At 38.4% G+C, this 18,451-nt stretch overlaps 1 protein-coding gene across 1 annotated transcript in view; it reads left to right on the forward strand.

Moving 5' to 3' along the window:
* Positions 1 to 15,965, forward strand: part of RBM27 (RNA binding motif protein 27) — a 40,375-nt gene extending 24,410 nt beyond the window's left edge. Inside the window, exons 10-21 of the mRNA XM_042453445.1 lie at positions 1,372 to 1,519; positions 3,569 to 3,722; positions 4,582 to 4,845; positions 5,311 to 5,451; positions 6,868 to 6,990; positions 7,253 to 7,327; positions 7,449 to 7,613; positions 8,869 to 8,973; positions 9,064 to 9,255; positions 10,508 to 10,594; positions 11,211 to 11,321; positions 12,733 to 15,965. Coding sequence (XP_042309379.1) covers positions 1,372 to 1,519; positions 3,569 to 3,722; positions 4,582 to 4,845; positions 5,311 to 5,451; positions 6,868 to 6,990; positions 7,253 to 7,327; positions 7,449 to 7,613; positions 8,869 to 8,973; positions 9,064 to 9,255; positions 10,508 to 10,594; positions 11,211 to 11,321; positions 12,733 to 12,819 — 1,652 coding nt within the window. The 3' untranslated portion in view covers positions 12,820 to 15,965. The remainder of the gene's footprint in view (positions 1 to 1,371; positions 1,520 to 3,568; positions 3,723 to 4,581; positions 4,846 to 5,310; positions 5,452 to 6,867; positions 6,991 to 7,252; positions 7,328 to 7,448; positions 7,614 to 8,868; positions 8,974 to 9,063; positions 9,256 to 10,507; positions 10,595 to 11,210; positions 11,322 to 12,732) is intronic.
* Positions 15,966 to 18,451: the final 2,486 nt, after the last annotated feature.

Genomic DNA, 18,451 nt, shown 5'->3' on the forward strand with positions numbered 1-18,451 from the left:
GTGACGCTGGTATGTTGCTTGTATTAAGATCCAGCATACTCATTGCATAATTTTTGGGTTGTGCCAACTTTAATCATAAGTCAGGTGGGTCTTTGAGATGCCAATATTCTTATTAAGGATACAAACGTTCCTGTATTTCCTGTCAGCAAGACAAGCAAATTGTATATCTTGGATTTGATATCAAAGTAATTGCCCCTACCCAGCTTGTTGGGGGCAGTTAGCTTACACTTTGTAAACCGGTTAGTACATGGGTAAGCGGTATAGAAATATACTTGCTACTTCTGTCCCCTCTAGAGATTGTCAGAACTGTTCAGCCTATTGACCAGGCCAATAGACCAGAAAATTGCTGATATAAAGCATTATCAGTTAGTTAGGGTAGACACATTGAATCAGTGGGGACTTGCTTAGTGTCAGGACCTGAGTCCCACAAAGTTCCTGCCATGCTTGTTAGTCAGTTAGGTTTTGCCCTTTGCCTATTTTATTTCACATTACTGGATGCTAGGATATGCTATACTGGTGGTGCTGAGTGGAAAGAAATGGTTATCTATCCTGGGGATGGCTAATGTGCAGATGTGAAGGGGAGGCGATAAGCTCTGGGAACTGTCAAGGTCAGTTCTGTGGGAGTGCATGGTACAAGAGAAAACAGCTGGGCAGTCTGGAAAAGGTAATGTGCTTTGCTATTATGATAAATGGGATTTGAGCATGCAAAAGTATTTGAATTGCTTTGTTTTTTATTATACTGTGCCTCATTCCTAACGTTACACTGTGGTTGCTTGGGCAACTGAATAAAGCTTGCTGTTTTACACTAAAGTTTTGGATTTCTGAGCCAAAGTTTGCCAGTACTAGACAATTAGTCATTGACTCAGTGGGCCTATTTTCCTTGAGATTAGCAAATACAATGGTGTAGTAAAATGATGTCTCAGAAAATGGTAAAACCAAGGTTTGCTTTCTGGAATTTATATATTTTTTAAATATTTTCAATTCGTGGATGGTCGAATCTGGATAAGGAATCCATTAATACAGTGTCTCAGGCATTCAGAATTATTAGGCATTTCAGAAAGTTTTGAGCTTTCACAGACAGCAGATCTGAAAGAAGAGCTTGATAGCAGGTACCTCCAGCCTGAGAGCCTACAATTTCACCCCATTTATTTCTGGAATTTTCTGTTTGGCCATTTCAGAAATTTTGAATTTTCAGAATCCTACTCATTAGTTCATCATTTGTATATTTCCCAGGTAAATTTACATATAATAAGCAGTATAGATAAGTTTTCTTTTTAAAAAGTTTGTTTTAAATGTTCTCATTGTGATATTTTATGAATATAAAATGTTTCCAGCCTATTCCAAGTGTATAAACTTTTGCTTTCTTCCTAGCTGCTAATATTGTCATCCAGACTGAGCCTCCAGTTGGCATTGCAAGTAACAGCAGCAACATGTCCAGGGTGGTGCTTGAGCCAGACAACAGAAAGCGAATTATAAATACAGTAGAAGGACCATCTCCAAAGAAACCCTGGACTGGAAAGTAAGAACTTTATTTGCTAATAAAGACTTGGCAAACTGAAAATAGCTCACTTCATTATTCAATATTATTTGCATTTAAAGGAATCTAACAGAATTATCTTATGTTTTTAATAAGGCTATAGAGAATCTTTGGGAAAGGCTAAGAATTTTGCCTATCAAGGTTTCGTATACATTATATTCACCTATACATCTTCAATGACTTCCATTGTCTTTCATGTCATGATCTTGTCAATGTAGTTAAGGTTTAACTTTTTCTCTGTCCCCCAGGGTCAGGACAGATTACAGTATATCACAAATGGGCAAAACATGGTTCTTAGCCCTTCCCTCAGGCCCATGGAAAACCCAATGTACTTTCCTGGCACACCAGCTTGATCACTTGTCAGCTAGGGAACAGAGAATAAATTGCCGGTTCATTGTTATTAGCAATGAGGAAGGAGCTATCTGTATTAGGATCGCTGGAGGGAAGGGGTAGCTGAAGCCTTCTTCCTGCCAGTGAGCCTGATGTTATTACCGGCAAAGAAACTATTGTCAGCATTGGGTCAGTGAAGGCTAAGGGGTCAGAGAGTTTAATCTCAACCTTCTGAAATTTACCCTGTCGTCCCATTTTATTTCTTGAGCAAGTTTAAACCTCTCAGTCCCAACTGTTATCCATATCTCTTGGAGACAAGCTAAAAAAGTTAGAAAATTAATAATTGGATATGGTTTAATATTTGATCCAAGGACAGTGTTACTGTGACTTTTTCACTTCTCACTATTGAAATACATCAAGCAACATTATGTGGCTGAAGAGTAGCAACATTTGAATAAACCTATTTGTAAGCTATTCAATACTCATGTCTGTAACACTCCCAAAGAACAGTAACAACTATACATCATACATCAGTTTGTAAGTTCTTCAAACTTTATAAATGTAAAGGTTTTACAAAATGTGAAAAGTTTCATTATAAAATGCCATCTTCAGTAAGAAGGGAGACTATGCCAAAATCAAAAGGGGAAGGATTAACAGTCAACAATTCTGTTGCACATCCAATCAGATCTTACTAATAAACTAATTGTCCCTTTCCTTTAGGTTTCAGCTGCTTAGAGAAAAATAGTTTCCTTTATCTTTCTCCTTTGGAGGCTTAATTCAATTGCAAACCCAGAAATCTTCACTGAGGCTGTTGTACCAGCCTGTTTCTTCTCCATAAGAGGAGACTAGGGGCCCGTTACACACGGGCTCTTGAGGTGCCCCCATCACGTGATAGGGGTTGGCCGAGGACCTAGCGTCCACACTGGCCTCACCCCTATCACGTGACGGGGCGTAATAATGGCGGCGCCGTATACACACAGGCGCCGCCATTATTACATGTCAGACACATAGCGTCCGCACATCGCGCCGCGCTTATGACATCGCGAGTGCGCAATTGGCACCTTGCGGCGTCATAACCACGCCACGGGAAGAAGTGCCATTTTGGGGCTTCTTTTTTGCTCCATGCGGGAGCCACGCGGTCTGGCTGCTGCGGCTCCCTCACGGACCAACCAGCAGCGCCGGCAGACCACCGCTTTTAGGTGGTCTGTAACAGGCCTAGGTGTTTCATTATGGCAAACATCAACCAAATGTTGCTTTGTCACAAGAGGTCTTCCTTCATCAAAAGATGTTTCATGTGTGTAAAAGAATTACATTCTAACCATGTAATTATATTTATTTATTTACTGTATTTGTACCCCGCTCTTTAGCCAGAAAGGCTCTCAGAGTGGCTTACAAATATTTAATTAGACACTTCCCTGCCCTCAGGCTTACAATCTAAAAAAGACATGACACAAAAGGAGAAGGGAAGGGGAATAAATCCAACAGTTCTTATCTCCCTTTGAGGCCTGGACCTTGGCAGATGGACTGGAAGGAGGGCTCTTATTCTTACTTTAGGCCAGGCCTGATGGAGCTGGCTGGCCTTTCTCTCCCTCTGAGGCAGGATGATATCAAATGGCAAAGAAAGAGGGCTCTTCTTCTTACTAATTTTACAAAAAATACCCTTAACAGCACATTGTAAACTTTCTCTTTCTTTTCCTGTAGGCAAACTAATAACAGCCAGAATAAACCTGGATTCCTGAAGAAGAACCAATATACAAACACAAAACTGGAAGTTCGTAAAATACCACCAGAACTAAACAATATTACCCAGCTTAATGAACATTTCAGCAGATTTGGAACAATTGTCAACATTCAGGTAAAACATATATTGCTCTTTTCTATTAGATTATGCTACAGTGTTGTACTTTGGGGCAAGACAAGGGCCATTACCAAAATCAGGAAAGAAGCAGATTCTGGCTAAACAAGAATAACTAACCTAACAGTGCAAGTTGTTCAATGGTGGAACATATAGTGGCCTTATAAAAAGGGGGCACATAAACTCAAAACTGGATTCCTGTCTCTGAAAGATCTGTAGTTGTGTTCTCTTTAACAACTAATGTACCATGCAGGTTTATAGAAGATAGCCTGCAAGATTGCCTCCCATTCTTAAGATTCTGTTATTTTAAGGGAGATCCTGAACTCAGTATCTGCTATGCCTTCTGCTGAATTATTCTGTTACAGAGCAAATATATCTAGCTAAGAGCAGGGTAACCTGTCAGCCTCCAGATGGTGTTGGTCTATGAATCTCATCATATCTCACTATTGGCTATGCTGGCTAGGGCTGCTGGAACGTGTAGTCTGACAACCCCTAATAATTTATTGATTACTGCGGTGATGACTTATCCAAAAATCCTCTGGAATGACTCAGTAACATTTCTGCTGCATTAAAAGGGTTTATCTCCTTAGCAATCTTTGAGGGGGGTAGGGAGGTTGAGGAAGTTAAATTGCTTTTAACTGCCTACTAGGTTAATGCTATCTTCTGGGGAAATTAGGAAAATCAGGCACTGTATGTAAATGGCATATGTTTATGTCTTTGTAAGCTTTAGTGTTTGCACTGTGGACTGCTGGATTAGGAGATAAAGCCTTTGTAAATGATTATGTCCCAGCTCCTGAATTTTCTTACATAATGTTGTTAGATAATGCTGACTTGTGTATTTTACATGCTTATTCCTTAGGTTGCTTTCAGGAATGACCCTGAAGCTGCTCTAATTCAGTACTTAACAAATGATGAAGCCAGGAAGGCTATTTCGAGCACAGAGGCAGTGTTGAACAATAGGTTTATACGAGTACTGTGGCACCGGGAAAACAGCGAGCAGCAGCCATTGCAATCATCCCAGCAGCAGCAACAGACACCCCCACTGCTTCATCACCAACTTCACCTGCAACAGCCAATGCCAACACAGGCTCCAGCTATAACCATGCACAGCACTGTGCCAAAGGTACAGTGCACTTATAAAATAAATTGATTTTTTTTAAAAAAAAAAATTTATCCCACTTTTTGCCACACAATCAAAGCGGCGTACAACAGAACCCTGAGTGTTTTTCTTTTTCTTAAGCTTTTAAAAGAATATACAGTGGTACCTCGGGATACGAAATACCCAGGTTACGAAATTTTCGGGATACGAAAAAATCCCATATGGAATCATTGTTCCGGGTTACGAATGTTTTTTCGGGTTACGAAAAAACTTTTGGTGCTTTTTTCGGCTTTTTCGCACGGAATCGCGGCTTTTCCCCATTAGCGCCTATGGCAATTCGGCTTACGAAGGCTTTTCGGGTTACGAAAGCGGCCGCGGAACGAATTAATTTCGTAACCCGAGGCACCACTGTACTAGGTCTATGATGCTTCAAAATAGAAAATATTTCAAATATTCACATTCTTTTCTGTTTTGTATGCATTTGTGCAGGTGACTAAACCGCTGGCATCGGGTGCCTATGTCCTTAACAAGGTTCCAGTTAAACATCGGCTAGGAGGAAGTGGTGGAAATCAGCCAGACTCTCAACATCTGTTGTTCAACCAGTCTGGCGCATCTGCAGAGGATGCTCAGGTGTGTGTGTAAAAGAATGTATACTCTGGGTGGGATGGAGGAGCAATCCATCTATTCTTGGATTATTCCCCATGCCAGCTGACAATGCAGGCATCCAAAGTCCAAAGTTCTTTTCTGCTAAGGCTATTAACTGCATTTTTCCATCTGTGAATCCTAAATACTTAAAACATTTTATACATTAACCATGTAGTTGTTTCCTTGGTTCCCTCATTAATGCCAGGACTTGGTTAACAAGTCATAGCAGCGATTTTGTTGTTGCTAGCTGCCTTTGAGTCAAGCTCACCTCTTGGCAACTGCGTGAATGAGACATATCCAAGCCCACCAGTCTATTACCTCTGTACTCAGGTCCTGTAGGCTTAGGCCCATGGTCTCCCTTATTGAATCTTTACATCTGGCATGCCGTCCTCTTTTTCTACTACCATCTACCTTTCCCTTCTGTTTACCTAATTCAGGGTAGTTAGCATGCTCTTGACCTTCTGGTTTTTCCTGCCATGGTTTCATTCCTGTTCCACTATATTATCTGCCCCAGGGTGTGTGAGAGAGAAAACGAATGTGTGCGTGTGCATACAAGGATGTAACAGTTCATACTGACAGTAGAACAATATTCAGTCATTTCATTTTTAAAAAAAATTGGAAGCTTTGCTGTCACTTAGCTCACTTCCAATTGCTAACATCCCACCACGTTCCCAAAATCTCTAGAAATGGAGCAACTAAACTGTTCCCAGTACCCTCTCCAGATAAAGAATAGGAGATTCTTTTCTTTCTTAAACTGCTGTATTTAAGCAGGATTTTTGTGATTTCTGTAGTGACTGCAGGTTGATCAACACTCTTGAGAAAGTCCAGCTCAGTCACAGCAACTGAAGAACCAGAATCACATTTTCCACCCATTTTTAAAGACTGCAGTTTGGAACTGCTTCCCAAATGCCAGCAGACTCAGAACACAGGGGTCATTTGCTGCAGCATGATCTTCAGTAGCTCAAGAAAAATAGTGAGGCACTCCTCATAATCTGTCACTCAAATGAAATGAGCAATCCATTATTGCCAGGGAAACTGTAAAGTACATTTCCTTAAAACTGCAAGAGCATTCATAATTCATGTTATTCCCATACATATCCTGTTGAGTATTTAAATTATGCAGTTATGAGACAGATACTTAAATGAAGGGTTAAACATTTTATTTCTTATTTAAAAGATCTAATGATTAGAGAGATTTTGTGTGATTAAGGTTTTTTCTTCCATAATAGTTCTTGCTAGAACTTTTTTCCTAATCACTTTAAAATTTCTTTCAAAACATCACCATCCTTATCCTTGCAATTTTATTCATGTTTTGAAAGGACTATGTCAAAGCAGTTGAACTCAGTTGTTTACAGAGACCTTCAGTAGAGGAGTTGTTATACGTGATATTGTTATTTTCAGATATTTCCCACTTCAGCTGGCCACACAAAGATGGTTTACAGTTCCTCCAATATGAAGACATCTATAAAATCTGGTACAGGGAACAAATCTCACGATGTCCAAGAAGTTCTTAAAAAGAAGCAGGTAACTGCATATTTTTGCACTCTGTTAACTGTGAGCATTGTTAAATGGAATATATAATGTAGCATGTTTTCCTGCGAGTGTTGACTGCCCCATTTATTACATTCTCTACCTACATTCAGCAGGTAGAGAATGCTTTTCTTTAGACATTCTTAAGTTGCTCTTCCTTCAGGCTTGGGCTTGATGAGGTTTGAATCTGCTTTCCTGACCATAGTCATTTAGCTGTGACATTTAAAACACTACAAACTTTCCTTCCCTTGTTTAGGAGGCAATGAAACTGCAACAAGACATGAGAAAGAAAAAGCAAGAAATGCTAGAGAAACAAATAGAATGTCAAAAGGTTGGTTTTTAAAAATGTAAACATTAAGTTGGGATGTGAGGGATAAATACATAATGTAAGCATTTTTAGGTAGATTTGAATGAAGTCTTTTCTGTCTAATGTGGTTATCTTAATTTTATAGATGTTAATATCAAAATTAGAAAAGAATAAAAGCATGAAACCAGAGGAAAGAGCAGAGCTCATGAAGACACTGAAAGAATTAACAGGAAAAATATCTCAGTTGAAAGATGAATTAAAAACCTCATCTGCTGCTTCTGCAACATCAAAGTTAAAGTCCAAAACAGAGGTAAGTGGTCTTGAAACTCAAGCTGGGTTCCCACTTTCCAGTCTGCTATTGGTCTACTGGCTGTAGAGCATTAACTCTGTAAATTATTAGACCACTATAGGGGCTACAAATGCCCAGTGGAATGTTCTCTCTAGGAATCCCTAGGTCCTTCAGTGCGACTTTTGGTTAAAGTTGACCGCAGAGTTGTGCTGGAGGACCTAGATATTCCTAGAGATAACATATTAATAAAATCCATGAATAATTAAAGCTGCAAATGTGGAGGGGCGAGTGTAGTCCATTTAGAGGAGGTCTTCTGTTTGGGAATTGGGGATTTCAGGTCGTGAGGGTTGACTTCCAGCAACTCCAACTTCAGCGAAATTTTGGTAGTAGTGAAGGTTGATACACTCTGACTTTCAGTGGAATTTAATAACAATGGATCAATGGCCTGTTACAGACTGCCAAAATAAAGCTGCTTTGGGTCTCTTTGGAGGTATGCTATTTAAATGATGCATGGGTCCTAAGAGTCCGGAGGTCACGCCAAAGCCACATTCCATTCCCAAGTGCAGCTTTGGTGCAGCTTCCGGACTCTTAGGAAGCATGCATCATTTAAACAGCATACCTCCAAAGAGACCCGAAGCAGCTTTATTTTGGCAGTCTGTAACAGTGTTTAAGAGCCAATAGTCTAAAGCTGTCGTCCCCAAACTGTGCCCTTTAAGAGATTTTGGACTTCAGCTCCCAGAAGCCCCAGCCATGTTGGTCAGTAGTCTAGTGTTCTAGAAGCTGAAGTCCAAAATCCCTTAAAGAGCACAGTTTGAGGAGCACTGGTCTAAAGTATCAGGAAAGAGTTAGACATGATTAATTTAGTTCTAAAAAAACATTGCCTCTTTGTTTCTGTACTTTTTTCTGATTTTTTTTTAAAGATTGGAATTTTCAGATGTCTAATAAATCTGCAAATTGCACAAGATGCTCCTTTTACATGCAGTTTCAGTTTGCTTAGTTTATCCCTAGTATCAGCACTGTAAGATTGTTCTGTCAGAGTTGTATCCCTTTTTTATAGTATTTCACACTGAATCTCCTATATTTGCAGTTCCAAAACTTCAATTTCAATGTTTTCCCAGAAACCATCTAAGTGTTAGAGTGGTGGAGGACTGAAACAAGAAGAAGCATCTCAACCCTTGTTAGTATAGAGGGAAGTATAATAAAATGCAACTAAATTTCCTTTCTCTCTCTCTCTCTCTCTCTCTCTCTCTCTCTCTCTCTCACCTTACTTTTAAAGGCACAAAAGGAGCTTTTGGATGCAGAACTGGACTTTCATAAAAGACTGTCTTCAGGGGAGGATACAACAGAATTAAGGAAAAAGTTGACCCAGTTACAAGTGGAGGTGAGTTTTGAATGTTATTTATTGTGAGTGTTGCATATGTTGTATAGCACAATGCCTGTGAAAGGTTAAGTGTTCTCCTTTTGTATTTAGGCTGCCCGTTTAGGTATCTTGCCTGTTGGTCGTGGAAAAATAATGTCTTCTCAGAGCAGAGGACGAGGACGTGGAGGGAGAGGGAGAGGGAGAGGTATAGTGAATCACATGGTAGTGGACCACCGTCCCAAAGCTCTGACAATTGGAGGATTTGTGGAAGAGGAGAAAGATGAATTGCTTCAGCATTTTTCAGTAAGTCATCAGTTTGTAATGGAAAAGTTCGTCAAGTTTCTGTTGTACAGTCAAGAATAATATAAAAGTATTCCCTTAAAAGTCCAGCATTGGTTGTTTTTATAGTTAATCTAATTTCCTGCTTAATTGATATGGAATTGTATCATATGTTTCCATGTACTTAATGTATTTTTGGATCAAATTAATGTATTCCGTCAATATCTGTGTGGCGTTTCCACTTTGTCATGCCTCTAAAATCTCTGAATTCCGGGACATGTCTTACCCAGACATATCCAGCATTCTCAGAGACATTTTAGTACTTTTCAGTGAAACTTTCTTATTATGCTGAGTCCAATTATGCTGTATATTTTCCTGCTTTGAATGCACACTGTGGTGAGGTTACACTTTGAAGTGAGACCTGATTTAATGCTAGACCTCAACACCAAGCAACTGCCATCGTATCAGCTTTCTTTACCGATGATCGGATAGAGTTAACAGGATTCCTATTAAACTCAACACTTTCTTTTCTCTTATGGATAAGGGTATAACTTGCCACCAAAAAGAGCAAGCTCAAGATAAGTACATGTAAGATTAAGGAAGTTGAACACAAATTGACATATATATTTTTAAAATGATTATAAAAATACAAGTGCAGTCAATACCATTATTTTAATTTGCAAGAAATAATAATTTATTGGTACATATCATACCTTATGGAGCAATTCTTTTGCAAATCAGATTTATAGACACACAGTCTGGAAATATGCTATAAACATTGAAGTAGCTAAAATCATATTAATCATATATTTTTTCATACTTTGACCTGATGTTCAGCTGTAATCCCATTTTATAGAGCATGAAAGATAGTTGCCATGTTTCCTTGTGTGATAGCCAGTTTTCAAATCTTAACAGGAGTGTGATATTTCTGATACAAGATTTTGAATATATTTTCATAGAAAATATTTTTTAAAAAAACAAAAAAACTTGAAACTCATATCATACATAATGATAAATCACTTTTGCTTTTTACTTCAATGAACCAGTTCCATTCTCAAAGGAAGTTAACTAACACTATGACAGTGTGGCTCATGGTCACCTATTGAGGGTTTTTTGTTGGTGTTGTTGACTAAGCAGGAATTTAAACATGCATCTCCCTCAACTTATTCAGACAGGCTGAACAACTATGCCACATTGTCCCTCAGTGCCTTATGGTGTGACAAGGAGCATGTTAGAGAAGCATGAGTGATCCTTTCTTACATTGTGTGTCTTACAGAAATTTGGAGATATTGAAGGCCTTCAGGAAGAGGATTCTCCTTTAAGTGTTGTTCTGACATTTAAATCCCGCTCTGAAGCTGAAAATGTAAGTTAGGTGATACAAATAGTTGACACTTTAAAGTGAACTACTTGCTGGTTCTCTAACATATACTGCATTAAATTCAAAGATTTACTCCACTATCAGTATATAGTGGGTTTTACATAGTTAACACAAACCATTTTTCCTATTTAATGCTGTTGCTGTTTCTAGGCTGATCATTGGAAGCTAAAATTTTCAGGAAAAAATAGATTAGAGAGTATAAACCAGTCAAGTAGACATGGTCCTTCCACCTACAATTTCTTGGTAGGAAATTGAAGGTTCTTTGCCCTACATTTGGCAATCTGTATCTGGCTAGTGTTCCTTAGTATACACGTTTATGGTCACCTGGGTTTTCATGTTTGTGCACAACAGTATTATTTAATAGTCAAAGCAAAAACAGTATTTCAGTATCCAAATGCATAATATTATCTTTTGTATTTCATTTTCACTTCTTTAGGCCTTTTTATAGGGCCATAGGTTCCCCACCTCTTCTATAAGAAGTGATTACACTATAAAATCTCAAGTGCTAGATTTAATGGAGATCTTTGTGGCTTGCCAACAGATATTATATACCCAAGAATAATCTTAGCATTCCTGTTCCTCTCCCCATTCACCATTTTAGGCTGCCAACCAAGGGCTAAAGTTCAAAGACCGACGACTTCAGATATCATGGCATAAACCTAAGGTACCTTCGGTGTCCACAGAAACTGAGGAAGAGGAGACTAAGGAAGAGGTATTAATACCAGAGTTTGAGTATATTGCCCTTCAAAGCTTCTGGAACACCATCTTCATTTGTACATTATGTGTTGGTGACAGCAATTTTAAAAGCCTCTTTGGACAAACAAACTGTTCGTCATATTCGAAGGGGCTGAGCAGACTGACAGCAAAAACATATCTGATCCGGTTTTTCCCAAAGTGTTTGGAAACCCTGCTGTCTGCCCAGTCAATGCCCAAGGCAGGCTGAACCCCTGTGGGCAGTCCACACTGTGCAGTGTCAAGCCGCACCTCTTGGAGTTTTGTTTTGTTTTGTTTTGCCTCCCCTCCATGCATGTGCATGAACACACCAAAATAAATTCTGAGATCAAAATTACTTTCCTCTCCCTGTCTTGCTCCATCCCATTAGATGTCCTGTGTGACTGGTCATACAGTTTCAGAAGTAATAAACCACCCATACAGTGCATTGATGCACCCAGTGACATATTAGCAAAGCACAGTCATGGAGCCCCTCCCTCTTCAAGCCACCTTTTTTCATTTTTTCACTCCATTTTTTCACTTCCGTTGGACTGTCTGGTTTGTATATATTTTAATTACATCTATTGGATTATTGGCAACCTGCTGTGTTTGTCATTTTGCATAATGAGGTGTGTGACAGGTGGATGGTGCAGTCAGTGGTGCAGCTAGCCGCTCATGCACTTTTATGCTCAAACAAAAAAACTTTATGATAAACAATGGCTCCAGCAATTGTGTCTCACTGGTCCCAGGATGCATGCTCCAGACTGTTTCCATATGCTTGCCTGGGTATTCCCACACTCACACTGCACAGTTTATATGCGGTTGTAATGATGCAAATTTTACCACATTAAAGCGGAGTATCAGAGCTTCTTTTCACTCCGGCTTTTAGCCCTGGAATGTTGTGGTTTCCACCCGGTTTGGTATGTCTTCTGAACAGGCGGGCTTCAAGTCAGTTTGAAGCCGCTTTATTTTGTCAGTGCGAACAATCCCAAAAACAAATTTCTTTCTTTCAGTCTCAAAAGTATTGCAAAATCACTTTGTAACCTGCAGATTGTTTGTATTCTCTTATTTTTGTGACTAAATATTTCTGATCTAAACTTGGTAGAATTACAATTAATTGAAGTAATTTCATAACATGTATCTAGTGATGAAGAGAGATCACAGTCACTTTACAGTGTTCAGTTTTGCCTGCATTTTACATCTAATCCCACTTACCTTTTTGGTTCCCTTTCCTTTTTTGGTTATGTTTCCTCTGTATAATTTGACCATAGTGTATAGTCTATTTAAGGATCATCTAAGAACAGTTTGAGCCACACTAGAATCATTTATTTAGCTAACTGCTTCTTTGGCAGTTATCTCTTGTAATGGTGTCACTTTTCTAACAACAATAAAACATTTTGTCTTTTGTGCAGGAGACAGAAACTTCAGATTTATTTTTACCCGAAGATGACGATGACGATGATGAAGATGAAGATGAATCGCGTTCTTGGAGAAGATGAAACTTGAAATGGAATCATATAGTTTTAGAATTGTTTGAGCTACAGCTTTTAAAATTTTATTTAAAGGAAGTCAATGAGCCAAAAAAAAAAACACACTGTTTTTCTTTTTCTTTTCATATACACAAGAGAGTAAGTGTGCGTTTGATATAGAAGCAGATGAGTCCCCCTGATCAGCCAAAGGCCCAAAGCTTATGCAGAGTTATAAAGATGGTTATTACCCTCTAAAGATAAAATGTATAAGTCTTTCAAGGCTCATATCAGTTTTGTTTTTAAAATATGGGTTGTTATTCATCTAACAATGACTTTACAGGCTTTATTTAGTAACGTGGATTCTGAGATTGTAGCTATTTGTGAAATTCATTTGTACATCAGCATTGTCTGAAATTTGATAATTCAAAAGTCCATTTATTAAGTGATCAAAAATAAGTTGCTTTGCTGAAGTAACTTTAACTTCTCAGTCTCTATCAAAAATGTCACATATTATGGTTATTGAAAATTTTATTTTCCTTCATCCTTCAATCTGAGACGTGATACTTAACAGATTTATAGTGCAAGACTATTAGTCCCTGGCAGCATTGATGGGAACCAGTCCTGTCATTTTGATTGGTGCAGTTGACCAATCACTGCTGCTGTAAATGCCATGTTTATTTCACAGAAACATATGTGGGCCTCCTGCACATACCTTCTTTAAAATGAACACAGAATAGCACTTCTTGAACAGCCAGCCTTGATGAATGTGTGTTAGTTCAGTCATTAGAATGGAGTCTCTGTCCTCCATGACTAAATTCACTATTTTTAATTTCTTAGGTCAGTGCAGTATTTCAAGTAATTAAAGTTCTCTTTGGCCCAGAAGGTCCCAAGTCTAAAATATTTCCAATTTAAAATAATAACTAAAGCAGCGCATGCAGTGGTATTGTGCTTAACTCTACGCAAAATAACTTCATAAAATGACTTTAAGTTGAAGAGAGACATGTAAGACACTGGTTTACTTAGATGCCTTTGATCTGCATGTGGTTTGATTTTTTTCAGCTTTTCTTAAGGCAGCAAACAACTGGTGTAGATTGTAGCAGAATGGCAACAGATCTTCATCTTTTCCTGCTGTTAATCCTAAACACATTATCCTGTAGATCATTTGCTTCATTCTTAGTGCCTCTATATGTACCCCATACTGTAGCATCATGTTATAGAAGGAGGTTTATTATATTATTGTATTCTGATTGTTAAGATCAAATAAGTAGGGAAAACATTGCTGTATCACCTCCTGTGATAGCAAAACACTAATGCAAGCAAATAGAAAAATTAAGACATCTTTTATCCGAACATATTGCCACAACTGATACTAGATTCACTCTGTGTATCAGAGGTTCTAAATCTCAACTTGCTACATGAAAAGAAGCGCTCTTTCTATTTCTCCTTTCCTTTTGGGTATAATGGGCATTGTGGTGTCTGAATTCCCAACCACTATCAGTTTAGGTCCCACTCACACTTGGAGAGGGGTGTGATTTTTCAGTGTGTTTTTGCCCATTACATGAAGGCCTTTGTTTTCTAGATGATTGCTACATTCCTGTTAATTTTGAATCTCAGTGAATTCAGTTATAAAAGAAAAAAGAAGCACGAATATTGCACACCCTAACAGGGCAAAGCCTTGCTCTTCTCCCATTGCCTGTAATGTTTGGAATGCTTATGGCTCAGTTATGTGGCCATCACATATATTGACCCATCCACAGAAAAATGCTTGAATCTGGACAGTTTAATCAAATGATAGAGGGAACAAAGGATTTATATATGTGTGTATATATATTGTACAGGGTTTTTCTTAAAGCTGTATAATTTTGTAAATATTTTTGCTTTTTTTGTGTACTAAAACTACCAGCATCTAGATTTCCATAAGAATTCTTGTATTTTTGTATCTGGAAGATTACAGTGGTTGAGTGAAGCTGTAAGAGAGATTTCCACAGCCTTTGGCTTAGTTAAACTGGATGGGATTCCTTTTCATATGGTTTTAAATAACATTTTGTTAGCACACTCTTCAGAACAGGATGAATGTCCTTGCTCAAAGGGTTAGGATTTTTTTTTTTCATGGAAAGAGAAGGGAGCCAGCAAGCAGAGGCTTTATTTAATCATTTCCCCCCATTTTTTAAAAAAGTAAGTTGACTTACATAAATCCTCTAGTGACATCTTAAATGTGATTTCTCAGCTCAGAAGCACAAAACCAAGTTGGTGGCCCTGAACTCATGTAATGAAAGCATACTATTGTGTTACTGAGAATATAAGTAATGGGCAGCATCGTGGTAACTTGTTTAATACAAAGGAGAAGGGGAAACTAGTTCAAAGTGACCTTCATTTTGACAGGACTGTGTATCTCCCTGTGTTGTGTGTATTAGAAGTTAGTAGGACACCATTTGTGTTACTAGGTAGATAATTTCTGGTAACACTTTATTTCTAATAGTTGTGAAATTGTCGCTTTCACATTCATAATCCATAACCAACAGAATATATCATAAATATACATGCCAAGTGACTTCAGAACTGTAAGTTGACCTAAAATAAAATGTTACCACATGTGGAGTATACCTCACTGACCACTTAGCAGTGTGTAATCCCATTGAAATGCAGAAAAATGCTGCAACATAAATGGTCAGTGAATCACTACCCTAAAGCTTTACAAATGCAAATGCTACTAGTATATAAACTGTCAGTTTAACTGTGGTGTAAAATCTTTTTTTGTTTTGTTTTTTAATCCTTGAGCATAAAAACACACAACATCTAAAAACTGATTTGAAAAATGTATGCCCACATAACAGTGGAGATGCTTCAACAGTTTTTAGCAAAATCATGTGAAAAGGAATATTAAATTCCTCTCAGTGTATAGTAAACTTGTATTATAGTTTTTACAAGATTGTGAACTTGTGTAATAGTATATTAGGAGATATTGTTGGATTTCTAACTGTTTATACATTTAAATTCATACATGTAATGTTTGTTTTATTGATTACACTCTGAATTTCTAAGATGCATGTTGACTTTTTGCAATAAAGAGACAATATGGAATGGTTTAAAATTATAAGCAAAAAAAAGAGTACAAAACAATTTGAACTGAAATTTGGAAAAAAATAGCCATTCCAAAAAAACTATAATCATAAAAAGAGATGTATTGCTTGGTTTCTTCTTGGGTGTGTACTTGTGAATACTGGTGCTGCAATGTGTGTAATTTCCTAAAAGTATGCGTAGAAGCTATTGCGGATTGAGTCTCCTTTATCCAAAATCCTTGGGGCCACAAGTATGGTTTGGTTTTTTTTAATTTTAGAATATATGTATATACATAATAAGATATGTTGGTGGTAAGACCCAAGTCTAAATTCATTTATGTTTTGTGTACGTCTTATACACATAGCTTGAAGGTAGTTGTATACACAATATTTTTAATAATACAGTGGGCCCTTTGTATTCTCTGGGGCTTAGTTCCAGGAGCCCCTATAGATACCAAAATCCATAGATGCTCAAGTCCCATTAAATATAATGGCATAGTAAATGGTGTCCCTTATAGAAAAGGGCAAAATCAAGGTTCGCCTATAGGAATTTATATATTAGTATTTTTGACCTATGGATGCTTGAAATCTGTGCATTAAAAACCTGTGGATAAGGAGGGCTGACTATATTGTACATGAAACAACATTGTGTTGACTGAACTATCAGAAAGCAAAGGTGTTACTATCTCAGCCACCAATGTGGGCAGTTTTGGATTTTGGAGGATTTTGGATAAGGGAGACCAAGCTTGTAGTAGCTACTTTCTAGTTACTTAGTGATACTGTACGCTCAAGGACAGTTACATTGAAAACGCTAACACTGTCCTTTCCTAAACAGCAAATAGCTGTGGGGAAGGGGAGAGAGAATAAGAAGTTGAATCTTTTGAGAAGGAGAGCCAGTGTGGTGTAGTGGTTTGAGTGTTGCTGTGACTGGAGACCAAGGTTTGAATCCCTGCTTGGCCATGGAGGCCCACTGGATAACTGTGGGTAAGTCGCACTCCCTCAGCCCCATAAAATGTTTGATAGGGGTTCCATAAATCAGAAACGACTTGAAAGTAATGAAAGAATATTGTTCATAAACTGACATAACATTTAACTGGGGAATATGCCTCCTTTGAATGTGAAGGATGACATTTCTTCCACGCGCATGGATTAGTATTGTAGTCTAGGCAGAAACTTAAGAGAACTGTTGCTTGTTTTAACTTGAGGTATGGTGGGCCACTTGCGTTCCACAGATGACATTCCCCAGTTGAGATCCTCAAACAATAGAAAGTACTTACCCGCCTACACACATTTATGTGTTCTCTCTTAAAGTGTTCTTTTTAAAAGACTTCCATGACTGAAAAACAACTTTAGTTTTCTGTTTGACATGGCACATCTGATTACAATTTCACATCTTTTTTAATTATTGCAACTGCTGGGGTTTTTTTTAATATTGGTGCCACAAATTTGTATTCAGAGTGAAGAGTACAAGCATGAAAGCATAAAGGCACAGGGCACTATTCTAGGCGGAACTGTTACTATTTTATTTTTATTTGAAACATCCAAGAAATTAAGCTAATAGCAGGGAACCTCAGGCCCTGGGACCAAATCCAACCCACTGGGATTCCCTAGTTGACCATGTCCCCTTCCCAATGATACAATCGTTTTGTAGTTTCCCAGCTTTTGTCACAATTTACCACCATTCAGAAAAAATCAAGTTCCCAATCCCCTAGTTACTGGAAGGAAGAGCTTTTACGTATGTTGTGGGTTTGGTCCCACCCTTTTCACCTACCCCTTATTGGAATGCAGTCCCCCAAGAATGTGTCCAAAATCAAATTCAAGACTCAGACTGAAAAAGGTTACTCACTCAAATAAGCCAGTTTGGGCAGGGACTTATTAACAATGGCAGCATCCAACCCAGCTGGCTAAAAGGACAGTTTGGGGAGAAATGTGTAGAGCAGAGATCAGAACTGGTCAGTGATAAGCCATCGCTACTCCCTGGAGGACAGGGGCGGTTGTGACTCAACGCCTAAGTGGATTTTTGCTTCCCAAAGTCCCCAAGAAGCCACTCACACATGGGTTCTCAGTTGTCTCAGTACTTGTCCTGATCTGTTCCTGAATCTTTCAGATCAGAATTCAGTTTTGAACCCCAATTAATCATCTGAACACCAGGGAGAGATTCCTGCCTATTTCAACCATCCACTTGAGGATTGATAGGTGGGTGGATTGGGGCTTGGATAAAATGTTCCCAGGTGACGATAAATGGACCCATTTCCATTTTTAAAGCAAGGAAGAAAAGGGAATTAAGGCATTTTTTCACCCAGATTGGCTCCCTGCTTGTCCCTTTCCTACAGCAGACTCTAGAAAGGGACAGCCAACCCAGGCTGTTGTGGCACATCCGGCAAAAACATAGCCATGCATGTTTCCATTCTGATTTTTCTGTCCTGACCTTTCTGGCATGCCACTATTCCCAACTTCCACAACATACATACACACTTTCAGAGAACAATCAAGTCCTTCATAGCAGAAGCAAAATTTATTCAGTTGTAAACTCTTACCTGGGCTTTGTCCAAACATTGCATGCTGTAGGTCTTGCGAACCAGTGGGTGGAATGAGAATATTTT

The sequence above is a fragment of the Sceloporus undulatus genome, chromosome 2, assembly GCF_019175285.1.
Source record: "Sceloporus undulatus isolate JIND9_A2432 ecotype Alabama chromosome 2, SceUnd_v1.1, whole genome shotgun sequence".
Classification (NCBI taxonomy): domain Eukaryota; kingdom Metazoa; phylum Chordata; class Lepidosauria; order Squamata; family Phrynosomatidae; genus Sceloporus; species Sceloporus undulatus.